Raw genomic sequence first — 21,205 nt, 5'->3', positions numbered from 1 at the left:
CTTCCCACTAAGTGCTTGGAAATATGGAACACTGGATGGGAACCAGTGACCAAACTCATGCTCCCAGGTGCTCTAGAAGTTGTTACAGCTGATCTCTCTTCATGGTTACCTCCAAACCCATAGTAAAACTGGCATCCAGGTCACATGATTTGTCTCATAAAGCCCTGCAGTCTGTCTTAGAAGGCCTTGAACAGCAACGCAAATTAGGTCAAAGCTATAATCAGAGCTGTTCTCTGCCATACTGTTCTTTGCTCTAAGGGACAGAAAACAAGGACTCCCACAAAAGCTGTTAACTTGTTCATGCTGAGAAGACAACTGTTTCCTCAATAGACTCCAAACAATGAACAGAACCCACAACATTAATTGTGGCTTAAAGAACAGGCCTTTATTATAATGAGCAATGTGAAGCAGGCAGTTCGAGAGCTGGGTGACTTGGAGATTGGATATATCCATAATGAGCATCATATGAAACCAAACAATCAACGCAGGTAAGCCTCTGCAGGCTATTTGCAGAATCCTTTTGTGTCCTCTTGAACAAAGCTGATTATTTCCATGCCATTTACATCAAAAGAGAGAAAATTAAGACCCTAGTGGGCTGTGAGACCACTTACAATCCTTTTAGGGACTGGGGAGAGAAGAGAGGTCTGCCTGTCATAAGCATGCTGGGGTAAATGGTAAGCGCAGTATGATTCTGCCAAATGGTAGGGGCAGATGGCTCCTGCCCCAGCAAAGGCCAACAGCCATTTAAAAAGTGCAACACAGCTGTTGAAAGCATCTCACATACTTGGTGCTCACAGGGAATCTCCCCAGTGGGAATGTCCGTATCTATGAAGTTTCACTTCTGACTGATGGTTCCCTCACAATGGCTGCTCCCAGAGTTCTACTCTAGGGTGAGCTGTTAGGCTGAACAGAGACAGCACATTGCTTGGACTGCTAAGGCCTGTGTCTGGTGTGAAATTTCCAGTGGCGGGTAAGGTTCAGCCTCCAGGGAAAGGCTTTCCTGCATCTGCTGCACTCATTAACTACTGCTAGTTCCCCCCATGCAGTAAGTTGGGGGCATTGGCCAAAGAGTTCCCCCACATTTACTACACTCTTAAAGCTTTTCTCCAGCGTGAACCCTCTGGTGCAGAACAAGTGTCTGTTTCCGGATGAACTCTCTCCCGCACTCACTACACACATAAGGCCTTTCCCCAGTGTGGACTTTCCAGTGCCTGATGAGGTTGGGTCTTTGAGTGAAGGCTTTCCCACACTTGCTGCACTCGTAAGGCTTTTCTCCAGAGTGAACTTTCTGGTGTTGAATGAGTTTAGAGATGCAGCTGAAAGCTTTACCACATCTGCTACACTCGTAATCACTGCTGTGAATTCTCCAGTGTACATTAAGGTGGGAGCTTTGGCTAAAGGCCTTCCCACATTCACTGCACTCATAAGGCCTTTCTCCAGTGTGAGTTCGTTGGTGCAGAACAAGTGTGTGTTTCCGACTGAATTCTTTCCCACATTCGCTGCATACATAAGGCCTGGCTCCTGTGTGAACTTCCTGGTGTCGAATGAGATTAGACTTACTGCTAAAGAATTTCCCACATTTGCCACACTGATAGAGTCTTTCACCTGTGTGAACTCGCCTGTGCTCAATCAGGCCAGAGATTTGTCTAAAGAATTTCCCACATTCGCTGCACTCATATGGCCTTTCTCCAGTGTGAACTGTCTGGTGTTTAAAGAGGTCATAGCTTTGGCTGAAGAATTTCCCACATTCGCTACACTCATAAGGCCTTTCTCCAGTGTGGATTCTCTGATGCCGAGCAAGTGTGTCTTTGCGGGTGAAGGCTTTCCCACATTCACCACACTTGTGATACCTCTGTCCCATGCGAAAGCCATTCACAAGCTTGGTGCTCTTGTGGGGCTTCATCCTGCTGTGAGAGGCCTGATGCTGAAGGCAGCCAGATGTGGCTGAAAAGTCTCTCCCACTTTTCCCACATGTGAGGGTCTTCTCTGGCACATGGACTCTGCAGCTTTTCATGGAGTCTCTGCTCTCCTTCCTTGGGAAGAGTTTCCCTTCATTGGGCTGGTTCTGGTCAAAGTTTGTACTGAACCAGAATTGCTTTCCACATGCCCCGCACAAGTATGGTTTCTGCCTGGCTTTTCCCCCATGGTACTTAGCCGGGTGTAAGGTATCTTTCAATATTGGGCCACATATATCACATGGGTGAGTCTGCAGCTCTGCCATGAGAGTCCTGACCTGTGACACTCCTGCTACAGAAATGCTCTGCTCAGAAGATACCTCCTCATCCTCCACTCCATACCAACAACCTGAAGACACAGAAATGCTGATTAAATGCATGTTTACGGGTGGGAAGGGGCGACCCCATCATATATGTGCGTTTGACACACGCAGGAGTAAGTTCATGAAACTGTTTTCAGGATGAAAAGCATGGTCAGAGTGAGGAAGGAACAGCTTTGAGGTAGTGAGCCTCTGGAGGTCATACTATGGGGGAGGGCCAATAAAGGGCCAGGATATAAGAATAGAACCAAACAGGCTGGCCATGGTGGCTCACGCCTGTAATCCCAGCACTTTGAGAGGCCGAGGTGGGCGGATCACGAGGTCAGGAGATCGAGACCATCCTGGCTAACATGGTGAAGCTGCATCTCTACTAAAAATAAAAAAAAAAAAAAATTAGCCGGGCATGGTGGTGGGCGCCTGTAGTCCCAGCTACTCAGGAGGCTGAGGCCAGGAGAATGGCATGAACCCAGGAGGAGGAGCTTGCAGTGAGCTGAGATCCGGCCACTGCACTCCAGCCTGGGCGACAGAGCGAGACTCTGTCTCAAAAAAAAAAAAAAAAAAAGGAAGCAAACAAATGGCTTCCAGTAGGGCCTTGACTGTTAGTGACTCGTGAGTGCTATGAAAAATGTATCCAGTTCCAGGAAAATCCAACTACAAGTGAGCAGTTGGTGTTCAAAGACTATTTAAGAATATATGCACATCTTGTGAACACTAATAGCAGGTCAATATTGCCAAAAAACGCAGACAGAGTAGTGGGAAAACATGGGTGTAAGGTGAAGGCCAGTGGTGAGGATGGCAAGGGGCTAACAAACTAGAAATGATATGTCTTCGTGTCAACCACAGGGAAGGACAGATATAAACGCTGTGTGGCCACTGGCCCTGGAAACAAACACTGATGTGAACAGTTAACGTTGACAGTTCTGAACCCAGCTTTGACATCATGCCCTTCCCCGATATCCACTCACCATGTCTAAGTCCCCTCTGGGCCTCTCTTTCTGTGGCTGAAGTCATATCCACCTGGTCATACACCCAAGGCTCTTCTGCTTGCTCTAGTTTAATGACTGCACGTGATCTAGAAAATGCAATTCCTAAGAGAAAGTCAGAACAGGTGAGCAGCCAGCACAGGTCCGTGGCAACCCACCCTATGATGGACTACAGGTAAGAAAAATAACCTGGGAGTTGTGCAGGAATAGACCAAAGGTCCCTGTAAGTGACTATGTAAGTGCCTATAACTCCTGACAAGGTCAGGCCTTAGAAAATGTCACCTGGGCTGGGCGCAGTGGCTCACGCCTGTAATCCAACACTTTCAGAGGTCAAGTCAGGGGATTACTTGAGCTCAGGAGTTCAAGACGAGCCTGGGCAACATGGCAAATCCCCATCTCTACAAAAAAATTAGCTGGGCGTGGTGGTGCGTGCCTGTAGTCCCAACTATTCAGGAGGCTGAGGTGAGAGGATGGCTTGAGCCTGGGAGGTAGAGGTTGCAATGAGCTGAGATCGTGCCACTGCACTCCAGCTTGGGCAACAGAGCCAAACCCTGACTCAAAAAAAAAAAAAAAAAAAGAAAAAGAAAATGTCACCTGGAGAAAGGGGGCAGAACCTTGGGCACAGAGGCATCATAATTTTGGACAGAGTCACCAGTACAGAAAGTGAACAGACCTAGTGAGATCCACTGGGCAAACCACAAGTCTCATGACCCCAAACCCTTGGCTGCATGGCTTCAGGACTGCTCAGCAAGTAGGGAGGACACTCCATACAGCTTAGCCCTGGCACCCTGAGCACCTGCTCCAGAAAACTGGTGAAGGAAGCAGTGCTCATGATCCGACCATGGGAAGAACAGAGTGGTAAATGGAGAAAAGCATGAGGACCTTACCCAGTGAGGCTAAAAGTGCAAAGTTCTCCAGCATCACATCATGGTACAAAAGTCTCTGAGCATCATCAAGAAGCTCCCATTCTTCCCGAGAGAAGTATACAAACACATCCTCAAAGACCACACAGCCCTGCAACAAAAGGGACAGGAAGGGTCATAAAAAGTCTCTTGACCCATGATCCCCAGTCTGCCTACCCACAATATCCTGCTAACTGACCTCCCAGGTTCCCAAGTCAGAGATACCAGGTGCTGGTACCACTGGTTTTCACTCTCTCCTGATTACCCCAGAAATCACTGTGTTAGCCCACCGCAACAACAGGCAGGCTAGCAGATAAATGCCATTTACACTCTGAGCCAGCCAACTCCCCTGAGGTACCCAAGAGCACAAATCCCAGGTATGAACCTAGGCTCATTTTTCTCAGTTAAGCCCCAAGTCACAGGACCATCAGCTCACACTTCCTCCACTCATACACATCACTCTCTGGACTACATCTCCCTCACATCTCCAGCTTTCCCACCACCCTACTGGCCCACCATATCTCCCTGGACTCCCCAGTGTCACTCTACACATAGCATTAAGAATGCTTGCCAAGGGCGGATCACAAGATCAAACCCCATCTCTACTTAAAAAAAAAAAAAAATTAGCTGGGCATGGTGGTGTGTGCCTGTAGTCCCAGCTACTTGAGAGACTGAGGCAGGAGAACTGTTTGAACCTGGGAGGCAGAGGCTGCAGTGAGCCGAGATCATGCTACTATACTTCAGTCTGGTGACAGAGCGAGACTCTATCTCAAAAAAAAAAAAAAGTGTTTGCCAACAATCAGTATCCCATCTTGCCCCAAACCACCAATGGCCCCATTGCCAAGGAAAGCCCTATTGTTGCTTTGAAAGCCTCCCAATCTGGCCTTGTTCCTTTTTTCAGTCAGAGGCACCTCAAACCACATGAAGATCTCAGGTATCCTCAACCCTCTTCCATTTCTTTGTTGCACATTGTACCACTACTTGATATGGATTGGATGTGTATCCCCTACAAATCTCATGTTGAAATGCAATCCCTAGTGCTGGAGGCCCAGAGAAGCCAAAAGACTGGACACCCTTGATTTAAAGTGAGAGATGTGTAACTACTCCTTTAACTTGAACTCTTAGAGCCCACTGTAGGGTTATTAACTGATCTGATTTCAATATTGCTGTACATCAGGGAATAGGAACACTTGAAGAGAGGGAGAAGGATGGGGATCAGCTGGTCAGTGAGGCAGTCAGAAGACACACAATATTTAACAATTAAGCCTGCCCATCTCGTATAGGTGTGGCTCGTGGTGCCACATGATGGCCCAAAACAATTACAATAGTAACACCAAACATCACTGATCACAGATCACAACAACAGGTATAATAAGGATGAAAATGTTTGAAATATTGCAAGAATTGCCAATGTATGACTTCAGGGATGCCACAAACCTTCAACTTGTAAAAACACAGTACCTGCAAAGTGTGATAGAGTGAAGCACAGTAAGACAAGGTACGCCAGTATAGGGAATGTGAGCAGAAACATTTCCTGTGTTAGAACAATTTACCTTAGAGTAAACCTTTAGTAAGAACTTGCTGGCAGGGCATGGTGGCTAACACTTGTAATCCCAGCACTCTGGGAGACCAGCCAGGCCAACATAGCGAAACCCCGTCTCTACTCAAAATACAAAAATTATTGTACACCCGCCAGGGCATGGTAGCAGGTGCCTGTCATTCCAGCTACTCGGGAGGCTGAGGTAGGAAAATCATTTGAACCTAGGAGGTGAAGGTTGGAGTGAGTTGAGATCATGCCATTGCACTCCAGCCTGGGCAACAAAAGCAAAAAAAAAAAAAAATACCAGACCTTGCTGTGAGGCAGCTGCCCCCAGTGAGCCTGTCTTTCTTGGGAAATGTATTTAGTCAAAAGAGCTAATGGATGGTCAGGCACGGTGGCTCACACCAGTAATCCCAGCACTTTGGGAGGCCGAGGTGGGCAGATCACTTGAGGTCAGGAGTTCGAGACCAGCCTGGCCAATATGGTGAAACCTCGTCTCTACTAAAAATATAAAAATTAGCTGGGCATGGTGGCACGCACCTGTAATTCCAGCGACTCCAGAGGCTAAGAATAGCTTGAACAGGAGGCAGAGGTTGCAGTAAGCTGAAATCACACAGTTACACTTCAGCCTGGGTGACAGAATGAGACTCTGCCTGAAAAACAAAAAACGGTTCTAAAGGAGGTTGAGACAATCTATTGCATGGCATTTAAGGTATTTTGTGACTTTGGCAACACTGAGTGAAGCAGGCTCATTCCCTGCACTGAAGGAACTTATCAGTGTGCGTTTCTCTTAGTTCAGGTGGTTCAAAAGTGAGGGTGAGAGAGGGGATGTCAGCAACATGGCGGAATATGAAGCTCCTGACTCTTTCCACCCACGGACACATGAAGTACACGCCTATTTACAGACCATTCCCTCTGAAAGTGAGAAACTAGTTGAGAGACTGCTGATCACCAGGCAACGGAGAAAACATCTGTCTTAAACAGGTAAGAAAAGCTGAGGAACACTCAACCATGGACCCTACTGTGGGCACTGTTCATACAACGGAGAAAGGAATCCCCAACACACACCTTCTCCTGTGAAGAGGATGGTGTGGACCTCACATATAGTTCCTAACTCTAAGGTTATCCATGATTCGGCTCTTAATTCACCAACTCTAGAGAGCTAAGGGGAGGAGACATCAGCACCTCTGTACTACTCACAGGGAATAAAGGCCCTGGAAGTGCTAATGTGCCTATATCGAACTACTGCTTTTTTCCTGTGGTCTCTACAGACCACAGTCCACACAAGTGTCCCAACTTGTAATTCTTCTCTCCGAAGAACTGCACTCTAAACCTCCTGGCTCTGTGAACAGAGGAGACTGGAATACACATCTTTCTAGATCACAGAAAAAAGTTTGGCCATTTGCCGGGCGCGGTGGCTCACACCTGTAATCCCAGCACTTTGGGAGGCCGAGGCAGGCAGATCACCTGTGGTCGGGAGATCAAGACCATCCTGGTTAACATGGTGAAACCCCGTCTCTATTAAAAATACAAAAAATTAACTGGGCATGATGGCACGTGCTTGTAATCCCAGCTACTCGGGAGGCTGAGGCAAGAGAATCGCTTGAACCTGGGAGACAGAGGTTGCAGTGAGCCGAGACGGTGCCATTGCACTCCAGCCTGGGCAACAAGAACGAAACTCCATCTCAAAAAACAAACAAAAAAAGTGGCAGTTTGATTTGGGCACTCAAGCACTTCCAGGGTCTTCATGCCCTGTAAGTAGTGCAGAGAAGGGGCTTTAAAAAAACAGCCCTTGTTTCTCCCCAGAAGAGGTTTATGCCATGCATAGAGTGCTGCATCTTTTATAGCTACCTCCCGAAGGGCTCCATCCTAAACCTCTTACCTCTGAGAGCAGAAGGAACTAGGCAAGTCTTCCTGGATCACAGAACAAATAGGCAGAATTAAATGGGCATGAAAATACTTCTAGGAGCTACACCTCCTTGGAGCACTGCAAAAAAGGGGCAGGAATGTGCACCTCCAATTTACTCTCCAGAAGGGGCTTATAGCACACACTTCTAGTGGCTACTTAACAGTCTGGCTTCTACCAAATTTATATCAGGGAGCTGATAGGGCAAATAAAACAGCCAGAGCCGGCCGGGTGCGGTGGCTCAAGCCTGTAATTCCAGCACTTTGGGAGGCCGAGACGGGCGGATCACGAGGTCAGGAGATCGAGACCATCCTGGCGAACACGGTGAAACCCCGTCTCTACTAAAAATACAAAAAAATTTAGCTGGGCATGGTGGTGGGCGCCTGTAGTCCCAGCTACTCGGGAGGCTGAGGCAGGAGAATGGCGTGAGCCCGGGAGGTGGAGGTTGCAGTGAGCCGAGATCGCACCACTGCACTCTAGCCTGGGCGACAGAGCGAGACTCTGTCTCAAACAAAAACAAACAAACAAACAAAAAACAGCCAGAGCCAAAGCATGGCACTTCATGAGGCTTCCATATGGCTCAATGATAAAATCCAGGCCTACTCATTCTTCCTTTGGCCATGCACTGAGTATCACAAGTTCTGTAATTCCCACCCGAGACTGTCTCCTTAAAAACTACTCTGGAAGTCAATGGGGCTTTGCGTTTCTGAGTGGCCCTAAACTACAGAAAATAAAAAGGTGGATACACAATGAGTCTACTTCCAGAGGCTATCTCCCGAGAATCAGAGGATGCTGCCCAAACACGACTTTAGGCATTTAGTCCTCTAACTAACTTAATGCAGGCAGCAGGAGATAAATACCCATGCTCAGCTGCATCATGAAAACAGAAGAAACCAGAACACATTCAACACCTTCAACACATCCCAGCGACATCAAGAGAGTCTGGTTCCTACCTTTCTGGCCTCAGGATAATGACAGAATGTAGTACATCCTAAGTTCTAGAGAGTTACCAAAAACAGAGACAGCATTCTGGACAAATACAAAGATTAGAGAAGCACCTTAAATCTTTGGCCAGATGGATTGATGAGATCCTTCTACTACACTTGGCAAGACTGGGAGAGGTAGTGAACTTTTTTTTTTTTTTTTTAAATGGGGTCTCAGCTGAGCGTGTGGCTCACGCCTGTGATCCCAGCACTTTGGGAGGCTGAGGCGGGTGGATCTCCTGAGGTCAGGAGTTCAAGACCACCCTGGCCAACATCGTGAAACCCCGTCTCTACTAAAAATAAAAACAAATTAGCCAAGCGTGGTGGCGGATGCCTGTAATTCTAGCTACTTACGAGGCAGAGACAGGAGAACTGCTTGAACCCGGGCGGCAGAGGTTGCAGCGAGCCAAGATCGTGCCACTGCACTCTAGCCTGGGCAACATGGTGAAACCCCATCTCTACTAAAAATGCAAAAATTAGCTGGGTGTGGTGGCAGGCACCTGTAATCCCAGCTACTCAGGAGGCTAAGGTAGGAGAATTGCTTGAACCAGGAGACGGAGGTTGCAGTGAGCCAAGATCGCGCCACTGCACTCCAGCCTGGGTGACAAGGGTGAGACTCCATGTCAAAAAAAAAAAAAAAAAAAAACCTTGGCCAAGGCATGGTGGCTCACTCCTGTAATCCCAGCACTTTGGGAGGCCAAGGGGAGTGGATCACCTGAGGTCAGGAGTTTGAGACCAGCCTGGCCAGCATGGTGAAACTCCATCTCTACTAAAATACAAAAATTAGCTGGGCATGGTGGTGCATGCCTGTAATCCCACCTACCGGGAAAACTGAGGCAGGAGAATCACTTGAATCCAGGAGGCGGAGGCTGCAGTGAGCTGAGATCGCACAACTGCACTCCAGCCTGGGTGACAGAGGGAGACTCCATCTCAAAAAAACGAATAAATAAATAAATAAATAAATAAAATAAAACTAAAGCCAAGTGCAGTGGCTCACACCTGTAATCCCAACCCTTTGGAAGGCTGGGGCCGGTGGATCAGTTGAGGTCAGGAGTTCGAGACCACCTGGGCCAACATGGCAAATGTCCCCCTCCCCGCATCTTTACTAGAAATACTAAAATTAGCCAGGGGTGGTTGCGGGCTCCTGTAATCTCAGCTACTCAGGAAGCTGCGGCAGGAGAATCTCTTGAACCCGGGAGGTACAGGTTGCAACCAATGCATCCCACCCTGGGTGACAAGAGTGAGACTTGGTCTCAAAAAAAATAAAAATAATAAACTAAAAGAAAACACACAAAATGAGGGTGAGATAATCAGATAGTAGCAAATTTATGGCACACCACACATCGTTGCCATCCCAGGCCAAACTCCTGATACCCTACAGCTCTCTCCTTCTACAAACACTGAAAAGAACCTTTTCAAATGCCAGGACCCTTCTCTTCTGGGGGGAGTCTCAAGAATGCCCAGTCCCTTTTCCCTGTCCTCCAGTCCCAGCCTTCTCATCTCTTACCCCAGAGATCATCTGAAATAACATACTTAAGACTGCCCCACTTAAATCTGACCTCCTGGCCTTGACCTAGTCCAGACCACTCCCTTTACCCCAAAGACATTTTAAGCCCAGTCCCTTCCCCACAATTTCACACCTTCCTCTCTAGTTGCCTAAGTGAGGACGCCTCCACTCTGAGACATATCAGAGTCACCATTCCAAAATTCAAACGTTCATGGAAAAACACAACAAAAACACCTGGCTCTTTCATGCCTTACTTTCAATCATAGCTGCATATGCTGGAGCAGAAAATCCTGCTGGTTTCATATTTAAAACCTACCCAGAATATGATCACGTCTACCTACTCACCTGCCATTACTCTCAGTACATCCACCACCAAAGCATTCCTGGAATCCACTGCAGCCGTCTCCTTACCGGTCTCCTAGTATCCATCCTCACAGTCCCCACCCCGAACTAATGTTCTCCCCTGAGCAAATTTCGAGACACTTAAAATCCCAGCTAAGATCACGTCCTTCTATTCAAAACCCTCAGGTAATCTCAACGCCCTCAGAATGAAGGGACTTCTCAGCCTGCCATTCCAGGCACAGTTCCTCAAACTCTGCTCCGTGTTGATGAGAACACTGTCTCCCAAATGTCTGGGGATCAGCAGCACCCCCGAGCCTTTACCTGCGACGTCCCCTCCGCCCGTAACTCTCCCACACCCCCCCACACCGAGATAGGACCCCGCCCAAGAGTGCGTCGCTGTCCTGGGACACAGGGGCTGCAGGAAGTTTACGATTCGGAGTCGGAGAAAGAGTGGCTGAGAGCCGGGAGGATGCAGCACCCACCCGCGCAGAGTCCGTTAGCTCCGCCACAGGACCGTGGGCGCGGACAGCTGCCGGGAGCGGCAGGCGTCTCGATCGGGGACGCAGGTACTTCCATCCCTGTAGAGCTTCGGACGCGTCTCGGGACGCTGGGGACAACATCTCCGTGCTTTCCCGATACCTCCACCTGCAGTCCACCCAGGCGTTACAGAGACCCAGCCAGACGCAGCCTGACAGAAACAAACAAAATGGCCGTTAGGAGGAGGAGCCGGAAGTCCCGCCCACGCACCCTCCGCACGCACTGAAACACCCCTCTCTTGGGCCCTCATTGGATATGCAACGTATAGGTTTGTGGGTAGTGTAGTTCCCACGGAGCCATCCTTCAAGGCGGAGGATTCTGGCCTGGGACTGGGGCCAAGGTGTTTGGGGAAGGTAACCCGAGTTTCAAAGGACTGGCGGGACTTCCGTCCTTTTTTTTTTTTTTTGAGGCGCAGTCTCGCTCTGTCTCGCAGGCTGCAGTGCAGTGGCGCGTTCTCGGCTCACTGCAACCTCCGCCTCCCGGGTTCAAGGGATTTTCCTGCCTTACCCTCCTGAGTAGCTGGGACTACAGGGGCCCGCCACCACGCCCGGGTAATTTTAGTACTTTTAGTAGAGACGGAATTTCACCACATTGGCCAGGCTGTACTCCCGACCTTGTGATCCGCCTGCTTCGGTCTCCTAAAGTGCTGGGATTACGGGAGTGAGCCACGGCGTCCGGCCTGACTTCCGTCCTCTTAAAAGGCCTGGACCTAGACTCCCCGGAGGGTAGTCTGCACTGATCGCAGAAATGTGGAGACATTTCAGATGTTCCCCAAAGCTGCAAAACTAAATAGACAAACCACAACACAATGTCTCTTTGCCTACACTCATAGCTAGGAGCTAATAACTATTATCTTGTTGCTTTGCAAGTACGTGTGCACTCAAGCTTTACGGGAACTTTTGTGAGCTTCAATTTGGTCAGAGACGGAAGAGAAAATACTCCAAACAAGGCCTTGCAGTGGAAGAAGGAAGAGAGATGATGTGGAGTCTCCCTGAAACCAGTGGACAGATTTCCTCAGAAAACTCTTCCTGCCTAGGTAATCGGTGAGTGTATCCACCACTGCAAAACACAGTGCAATTACCATTTAACCTGTCATTGTAGTTACGGTGTCTGTATTGGGAGGTGAGATTATCCCTGGGGGGAAAAAAATCTGAAAGCTATTAATAATGATTCTGTAGTTATTTGAAGATAATGAAAGACATTACTCTGAGGAATTATCTGTGATAGATGGACAAAGTTAAGATCTCAGTAAAGTTTGAGCCTGAATACTGAAGTATGAAAAGTGAAAGAATGATGTTAAGCACGTGGTTGTGTTGGGATCTTGACCACACTTTGTCCACAGAATGCGACTCTTTTTTCCTGAAAATGCTGAGCAGTTGTGAAGTTGTGCTGTCTTGATAATTCATTGTTAAAATATACATCCAAGAAACACCTACGAGCTCTGAGTAGGTGCTTTTCAGATGTATTAGTAGTGTGAGAGACATCACCAATAAAATTTCCAAGATTCTATACACACAGGACATGTCCTGCATATAATGATTTTTGTCCTGCATCACCTTTTGACTTTGTCACAATACCCTAAATGATCCGTGCTCACCTTTTTTTTTTTTTTTTTTCAATAAACTAATACAATTTAGCAGTTAGGGCTATTTTTCCATGACAGGAACTGGCTCTTAACTCATTTAAATGGCAATATTAACTGAAAAATCATACCTCCACGAATAGAGACCTAAACAGTATCTATGACAGGGGTCCCAAAATCCCAAGCTGCAGAATGGTACTGGTCCATGGCCTGTTAGGAACCGGGCAGCACGGCAGGAGGTGAGTGCTGGCAAGCAAGCATTACCACCTACGCTCTGTCTCCTATCAGATCAGGGTGGCATTAGATTATCTTAGGAGCACAAGCCCTATTGTGAACTGTGCATGTGAGGGATCTAGGTTGCATATCCCTTGTGAGAATCTAATTAATTCCCACCTCCACCCCTTCACCCTGCATCCCCGTCTGTGAAAAAATTGTCTTCCATGAAACTGGCCCCTGGTGCCAAAAAGGTTGGGGACCACTGGTCTATGGTGTCTCTGCAGGTTTGGCTAAAGGAAGACCAATAGGTGGCACTTAGAATTTAAGGTTCTTATTTTTTCAAATTCAAGAATGGAAAAGACTGTTCTTTTGACAAAGTCCTAAACAACTAACTCCAATTAATTTGAGATAACTATGGATCAATACACATGGTCTGAAAAATCAGCCTATCTGTGACAGCCTCACTCAGGTATCACACTTTTGAAAGGTAGCAGACAAATCACACTATCAAGCTTCTGAAAATCAACCAATGACACAACCCAGTCCAGAAAGACAACCAACACTGCACTCTAGCCTGGGCAACAGAGTGAGACTCAGTCTCAAAAACAAAAAAAAAAACCCTACAATGAGATATCATCTCACCTCAGTTAAAATGTTTCATATCCAAAAGACAGGCTATAACAAATGCTGGTGAAGATGTGGAGAAAAGGAAACCCTCATACCCTGTTGTTGGGAATGTAAATTAATACAACATTATGGGTAACAGTTTGGAGGTTCCTCAAAAAACTAAAAATAGAGCTACCATATGATCCAGCAATTTCACTACTTGATATATACACAAAAGAAAGGAAATTTGAATATCAGGGAGTTATCTGCACTCCCATGTTTGTTGCAGCATCATTCACAGTAGCCAAGATTTGGTAGCAACCTAAGTGTCCATCAACTGATGAATGGATAAAGAAAATGTGGTACATACACACAATAGAATACTATTCAGCTATGAAAAACAATGAGATCCTCCAGTTATTTGCAACAACAAGGATGGAACTGGAGGTCATTATGTTAAGTGAAATAAGCCAGGCACAGAAACAAAACAAAACAAAAACAAACATTGCATGCTCTCACTTATTTGTGGGATATAAAAATCGAAACAGCTGGGCACAGTAACTCACGCCTGTAATCACAGCGCTTTAGGAAGCTGAGGTGGGTGGATCACGAGGTCAGGAGTTCCAGACCAGCCTGGCCAACATGGTGAAACCACTTTCTACTAAAAATACAAAAAATTAGCTGGGTGTGGTGGTGCTCGCCTGTAATCCCAGCTACTCAGAAGACTGAGGTAAGAGAATCACTTGAACCTGGGAGGCAGAGGTGGGGTGAACCTAGACTGTACCACATTACACCAGCCTGGGCAATAGAGGGAGACCCCAGCTCAAAAAAAAAAAAAAAAAAAAAAATCAAAACAATTGACATCATGGAGATAGAGAGTAGAAGATAGTTTACCAGGGGCTAGAAAGGGTAGAGTAGAGGGTAAGGATGGTTAATAAGTATTAAAAAATTAAATCGTTAGAAAGAATGAATGAGATCTACTATCTGATACCACACCAGAGTGATTATGGTCAATAATTTAATTGCACATTTAAAAATAATTAAAAGAGTATAATTGGATTGTTTGTAAAACCAAGGATAAATGCTTCCGGGGATGAAGACCCAATTTTTCATGACGTAATTATTCATTGTATGCCCGTATCAAAACAGCTCATGTGTGCCATAAATACATACACCTAATATGTATCCACAAAAATTTTAAATTACATTTTTTTAAAAAAGAAGAATGAAATCCTCCGCAAGTCTGGCTGCTGAAACTGCCAGCTGTAATGTAAACCAGGTTTACGTAACAGCTGCTGACAAAACCCCTGCAACTCTAAGAATACTTTTTACTCCTTGCTGTCACTTACCAATAAAAACTTGCCAGCTCCACAAGACATTAGTAGTGCCAATGACCTGTGTGTGTGTGTCGGGGTGTGTGTGTGTGTGTGTGTGTGTGTGTGTGTGATGGGGTCTCCATTGCCCAGGCTGGAGTGCAGTGGCGCGATCTCTGCTCACTGCAAGCTCCGCCTCCCAGGTTCACGCCATTCTCCTGCCTCAGCCTCCAGAGTAGCTGGGACTACAGGCGCCGGCCACCACACCCGGTTAATTTTTTGTATTTTTAGGAGAGATGGGGTTTCACCGTGTTAGCCAGGATGGTCGAAATCTCCTGACCCCGTGATCCGCCCGCCTTGGCCTCCCAAAGTGGCACCTCTCCCACTCACTCTTTCTCTTGCTCCCTCTTCAGCCATGTGAGATGCCTGCTCCCCCTTCTCCTTTTTTTTTTTTTTGAGATGGATTCTCACTCTGTCACCCAGGCTGGAGTGCAGTGGCGCGATCTTGGCTCACTGCAACTTCCAGCTCCCAGGTTCAAGCAGTTCTCTGCCTCAGCCTCCCGAGTAGCTGGGATGACAGGCGTAGGCCACCACACCCAGCTAATTTTTGTATTTTTAGTAGAGACGGGGTTTCACTGCCTTGGTCAGGCTGGTCCTGAACTCCTGACCTAGTGATCCACCCGCCTCAGCCTCCCAAACTGCTGGGATTACAGGCGTGAGCCACCGCGCCCGGCCTCCCCCTTCTCCTAAAGCCAGGATTGTAAGCCTCCTGAGGCCTCAACAGAAGCAGATGGGAGGTCTATCCTTCCTTTACAGCCTCCAGAACTATGAGTCAATTAAACCTATTTTCTTTTAAATTACCCAGGTTCAGGTATTTCTTTTAGCAACGCAAGAATGCTTAATACACTGACTCGCATACTTTAGCAACGCAAGAATGCTTAATACACTGACTCTCATACTTTAGAATGCATGCATTTGAATTAAATAGAATGATTATTAGCTTCTGCTAACTGTAGACGCATTTTGTGTCTGAACGATCTGTTCATTTGAATTTGTCGCCTCTGGGAGCATGCTCAGTTCCAGACCCCGAAATACTATGTCTCCTAATAATTGGGTAATGAGTGCAGAAATCTGAGTCTTGCCCACTTGAGAAGGTGCAAATCCGCTGCTTGGCCTTTGGACGTGGGGAGTCATTTCCCAGCGTCCCTCGCGGTGGCGCCTAGCCTTTCCTCTAGAATCCGGTGAGAGGCCCCGCCCCGCGGTTTGTGGATCCGGGAGAGCTGTATTTCCCAGAATGACCTGCGTTGGCGGCGTTTCTGTGTACGCAGCGTAACAGCTGAGGCGGGATTTTCGGCCGACAAAGAGGCCGACAGTTTGGCCTCCCTCCGGCTCGTTCACTCTATCCGCGATTCCCGAGCGCTGCGGCGGAATCCTAGAGACGGGACCGAGAAGGATCGTTGTCCTCGCTGCACAGTGGCGGGGCTAAGGCTTGGCGCCGCTCCGAGTGACCCGGCCAACCCTGGGATAGGGACCGCCAAGCCCGGGTCTCCGTTATTCCCAAAGTCCAATGGAGGCGGCCGCGCTGAGGGCCCAGGCTCAGGTGAGCGCTGCGGCCTCCTGGTCTCCCCCGCCCTCCCCACCCATATCCTAAAGCCCAGAGTGAGAGGGGCCTGCTCGCATCCCTGCCGTCCAGGCCCCAGAGTTGGGAACAGGAAGGCGATGGTGTTGGGGCCCCTGTTTTGTACACCTGGTGTGGTGGGCAGGGGGCAGAGCTTGAGAAATACAGGGAACCGCACGTGCAAAGGCTTGGAGGCACGATTGAGCTGGGAAGATTGGGGAACCTGGGCTCCTCTTTGTCCTGTGAGGACCTGTATGAGGCAGAGTTAAGCCTGGAATAGCAGAGTAACAGTTGTACCTTTGGTGTAAGGATTCTAGAAGCCGTGGAGCTTTCGAACAAAAGGAAGGCACAGTCTACGTTAGGATTTTAAGTTTTCCAAGGGCTGTTCAGGACTAGTGGGAGTGATGAGGGAGGGCATTGAAGCACTGGGTGTTTGAACCTTTGTTCAAGGTCACACAGCTGGTAAGAAGAGACACTGAGCACTGAGGCACAGTGGGTAGGCATTCAACTAGAATTCATCTGGTTCCAGGGCTAGGCAAAGACAGGTAGGCATGAGCTCATTGAACCCCACTTGGACACATTTTTATAAGGCCTGCCTCTTCCCACAGGTTCCTGTGGCTGCAGAAGCTCTTATGGAACCAATACAGGTGAGTGGAAGGTGTCCCAGTCCCTCACTGGTCTCAACCCCCACCCACATGTTCTGAAGAACTCTTAAGTACTATTCCCCAGGTCTTTGGGTCTGAGAACACTGGGGAAACCCCAAACCGGGGTCCTAAGCTCATGTCAGATTTTCATATAGAGGTGTTCACATTTTTTCCCAACCAGTGTAAACAGGTGTGGAGGATTACATGAGGAACTAGTACCAAGACATGCAAATGCTTAGAAGTGAAACTGCATTGGGATCAGTATAGCATGCTTGCCTGAAAATTAAAATTGCTACTCTGGAGGTTTGGGTCAGGACAGGCAGAGGAGAGGGAGATCTTAACAGACTCCCTCTGGCGGCAGAATGGAGAACAGAGGGGGATGGAAGGAGGTCCTAGGAAGATCAGGGTAGAGGCTACTGCCATAATCCAGGTGAGGGTTAATGGACCAGAGTGTTGGTTTAGGAAAAGTAGTTAGATTCTGAATACATGTTTGAAAAGGGTGCTACTAGGTTTTCTAATTTGTACAGTGAAGTGGTAAAACAGGATTCAGGGATGACCCCAGAGTTTTCAGTCTTAGCAGCTATAGAGAAGGAAGTTCCATCATCTGTGATGGAGAATATTGTGGTATGCCTATATTCACGGGGGACTTCAGGAGCTTTGTGTGGCCATAGTAAGAGTCTGAGGTGTTTCATCCACTGAGTAGAGGTATGAAGAGGGCAACCGTACACACAGGTCTGAAAATCTCGGGGGTTCACAATAGAGACATCCATAATGTGACTACTCTGTGGACTATGGTGCGTGAACTGTGGTCATTTAGGAGGAGCAATCTTCAAGATAATGGTGAAGCTACAGAGGAACAGGAACAGAAGAGCGGGGGATGTGGGCTGGATCTCTTACTTCGGTACCTGGGTGATGGGATTAGGCTTCACAGATACAGATGAGGCACACAAGTGACCATGCAGGGAAAATGGATTGGCAGCATAGTTTGACAGGTGGCATAGAGGAAGAATGGGCATGGGATGGATCAGAGGCAAGAGAGAGAGGTATTGAGAGAAGATGACATTCAGGCCAAAGCTGGTGCTTATTCACCGCTTTATAGACGCACTTGGATTTTGTAATGACTTCAGTAGGGCCTGAGGTCACACACTATGTGGTCATCTATGAGAGTCAGTAGTCTTCCGGTGGGTGACCAGTGCAGTTGGACTTTTAGTAAGTGTTAGGTGGATAGAGGAAGGTTGTGACTGGTGAGAGGTTGGTAAGTGCAACACAGAAATGGAATAGGGCCATTGGTATCTGAAGGAACATGTGGTTCTGTGTGGCAAAGTCTCAGATAAGGAGTAGGGCCAGCCTGGGAGCAGTGGTTTACAGCTGTAATCACAGTACTTTGAGAGGCCATTGCAGGTGGATCATGAGGTCAGGAGTTCGAGACCAGCCTGACTAACGTACTGAAACCCTGTCTCTACTAAAAATACAAAAGTTAGCCAGGCTTGGTGGTGCGCGCCTGTAGTCCCAACTGCTTGTGGAGGCTGAGGCAGGAGAATTGTTTGAACCCGGGAGGCAGAGGTTGCAGTGAGCTGTGTTCACACCGCTGCACTCCAGCCTGGGCAACAGAGCGAGACTGGACCTCAAAAAAAAAAAAAAAAAAAAAAAATCAAACACGACCAGGCACGGTCACTCACATTTGTAATCCCTACACTTTGGGATGCCAAGGCAGGTGGGTCACCTGAGGTCAGGAGTTCAAGACCAGCCTGGCCAACATGATGAAACCCTGTCTCTACTAAAAATACAAAAAATTAGCTGGGGGTGGTGGCACGCGCGTAATCCCAAATTGCTTGAACCCAGGAGGCAGAGGTTGCAGTGAGCCAAGATCGTGCCACCGCACTCCAGCCTGGACAACAAGAGCAAAACTCTGTCTCAAAAAAAAAAAAAAGGAGCAGAGTCAGGCGGGGAGGACTACTTTTGGAGGCCTCATGCTCAATTTGAAACAAGCCTCCTGTCCTGCAGGCAATCCCCTGGACTTCCTTCTGGGTGTGTTAAATACATATTTGTACTGGGGCTGTCTCCTCCTACACTGTCAGCATGCACTTCACTGTCATTTCATTGTCTTTAGATTGTTGGTGTGAAACAGAGGATGAGGAGGTACCTTCTGAGCAGAGTGTTTCTGTAGAAAGACTGTCACAAGTTAGGGTTCCCACACCAAGTTCATCTTCCCAGCAGGCCCACTCCTGTGAGATGTGCGGCCCAGTCTTAAAAAACATTGCTCCCCTGGCTGAGCACAAGGGAACACATCGAAGGGAGAAAATGTACATGTATTGGACATGTGAGAAACAATTCTTTTCCAATATAAATCATCAGTGTCAGAAGCAGCACATTGGAGTGAAACCCTTCAGAAGTGAGGTGAACAAAGTGTCATTAGTGAAGAGCTGCACATGCAGTGAGTCTCAGAAGCCCTCTACCTGCAGGGATGTTGGGAAGGACTTCCTGGCCAGCTCAAGATTTCTCCAGCAACTGGCCACTCATACCAGGGAAAAATCAAATAGCAGAACCTTGTGTTGGACTGCCTTTCACAGGAGAAAAATACATTACAACTGCGGAAAGTTCAACAAAGCCTTCAGCTACAAACACATACTTGTTCAGCCTCAGAGAGCCCTCACTAAAGAAAGATGTTACCTGTGCAATGAATGTGGGAAGTCCTTTAGCCATAACTCTAGCCTCATTAAACACCAGAGAGTTCACACTAGAGAAAGGCCTTATAAATGTGGAGAATGCGGTAAATTCTTTAGCCAAAGCTCAACCCTCTTTCAACATCAGAGAGTTCACACTGGAGAAAGGCCTTATGAGTGCAGGGAATGTGGGAAATCCTTTAACCAAAGCTGTAGCTTCAATAACTATTGAAAAATTCACACTGGAGAAAGACCTTATGAATGCAATGAATGTGGGAAATCCTTTAGCCAAAGGTCTAACCTCATTCAACATCAGAGAATTCACACTGGAGAAAGGCCTTATGAGTGCAGCAAATGTGGGAAATCCTTTAGCTAAAGCTCTGCACTACGGCAACACCATACTGTTCACACTGGAGAAAGACCTTATGAGTGTGGTGAATGTGGAAAATTTTTCACCTACGATTCCAACCAGAAAGTTCACACTGGATTGAAGCCTTATGAGTGCACTGAATATAGGAAATCATTTAGTCATAATTGCAGCCTCACTCTACGTCTGAGAGTTCATACTGGAGAAAGGCCTTATGACTGCAATGAATGTGGGAAATCCTTTAGCCAAAGATCTGCGCTCCTTAAACACCAGAGAGTTCACACTCAATAAAGGCCCTATGAGTGCAGTGAATGTGGGAAAACATTTAGGCAAAGGTCCAACATCAGTGATCATTGGAGAGTTCACACTGGAGAAAGGCGTTATGAATGTGGCCAGTGTGGAAAATCTTTTAGCAGAAACTCTGGTCTCTCTCGACACCAGCGAGTTCACACTGGAATAGGGCCCTATGGGTGTGTTGAATATGAGAAAGCCATCCACCAAAGGCCTTACCTCATCAGGTACCACAAAGTTCACATGAGAAAAACACCTTCGATGTACTGGGAATGTGCTGTTTCCTTATTCAACATCACAGCATTGGAGGACATCCAGTAAGAGTGTCATCTGCCTGGATTGAACCTCATTCTTTCAGACATCCACATACATTCCAGGTATGTGGGAAAATTTGAGGAATTGTGTTATGCTTTCGAATCTGCGTGGGGCTCTTGCCAGATTTTTATCACTGTTAGGATTGTAGCCCAAGCCATTTGACTTCTACTAGCTGGGTGGAACACACAGTGAGCATCATTGACCTACCTTAATTTGCTGTAAGGAAATGTCTGTGTTCTCCCATTTGTTGGAGGGATTTGTGAGAAGCCTGAGCACTCACTTCTCTCTCTTTTTTTTTTTTTTTTTGTGACAGAGTCTTACTCTATCACTCAGACTGGAGTGCAGTGTCGTGATCTTGGCTCACAGCAACCTCTGCCTCCCGGGTTCAATCGATTTTCCTGCCTCACCCTCCCGAGTAGCTGGGATTACAGGTATGTGCCACCACGCCTGGCTTATTTTTGTGTTTTTAGTAGAGACAAGGTTTCACCATGTTGGCCAGGCTGGTCTCGAATTCCTGACTTCAGATGATCCACCCACCTTGGCTTCCCAAAGTGCCTTGATTACAGGCATGAGCCACCGCACCCAGCTGTGGATTAAACTTAAAAGTGTATGGTA

General features: G+C 47.5%; 2 protein-coding genes across 2 annotated transcripts in view; one reads left to right on the top strand and one right to left on the bottom strand.

Annotated features, from left to right (window-relative positions):
* Positions 1–363: 363 nt before the first annotated feature.
* Positions 364–11,155, bottom strand: ZNF671 (zinc finger protein 671). The gene is made up of 4 exons (XM_007998385.3): positions 10,921–11,155; positions 4,146–4,272; positions 3,241–3,363; positions 364–2,304 (listed from the first exon to the last, which is right to left on the bottom strand). The coding sequence occupies exons 1-4, from the start codon at positions 11,056–11,058 to the stop codon at positions 1,094–1,096; spliced, it is 1,599 nt and encodes a 532-aa protein (XP_007996576.3). The 5' UTR covers positions 11,059–11,155; the 3' UTR covers positions 364–1,093.
* Positions 11,156–16,075: 4,920 nt separating this feature from the next.
* ZNF776 (zinc finger protein 776) overlaps positions 16,076–21,205 on the top strand; it is a 39,183-nt gene continuing 34,053 nt past the window's right edge. Inside the window, exons 1-2 of the mRNA XM_073015839.1 lie at positions 16,076–16,292; positions 16,919–16,957. The gene's annotated coding sequence lies outside the window, so the exon portion shown is untranslated. The remainder of the gene's footprint in view (positions 16,293–16,918; positions 16,958–21,205) is intronic.

The sequence above is a fragment of the Chlorocebus sabaeus genome, chromosome 6, assembly GCF_047675955.1.
Source record: "Chlorocebus sabaeus isolate Y175 chromosome 6, mChlSab1.0.hap1, whole genome shotgun sequence".
Classification (NCBI taxonomy): Eukaryota; Metazoa; Chordata; class Mammalia; order Primates; family Cercopithecidae; genus Chlorocebus; species Chlorocebus sabaeus.
This window is presented reverse-complemented; position numbering and strand designations above follow the sequence as displayed.

What these genes read in the sequence shown, in the direction of transcription:
- ZNF671 (XM_007998385.3), bottom strand. Translation starts at nt 11,058, where the DNA reads ATGTTGTCCCCAGCGTCCCGAGACGCGTCCGAAGCTCTACAGGGATGG. An exon ending in TGCACTTTTAGCCTCACTGG is followed by an intron (nt 3,364 to 4,145) that starts GTAAGGTCCTCA and finishes ACTTTCTCTTAG; the next exon opens with GAATTGCATTTTCTAGATCA. An exon ending in CCAGAGGGGACTTAGACATG is followed by an intron (nt 2,305 to 3,240) that starts GTGAGTGGATAT and finishes CTGTGTCTTCAG; the next exon opens with GTTGTTGGTATGGAGTGGAG.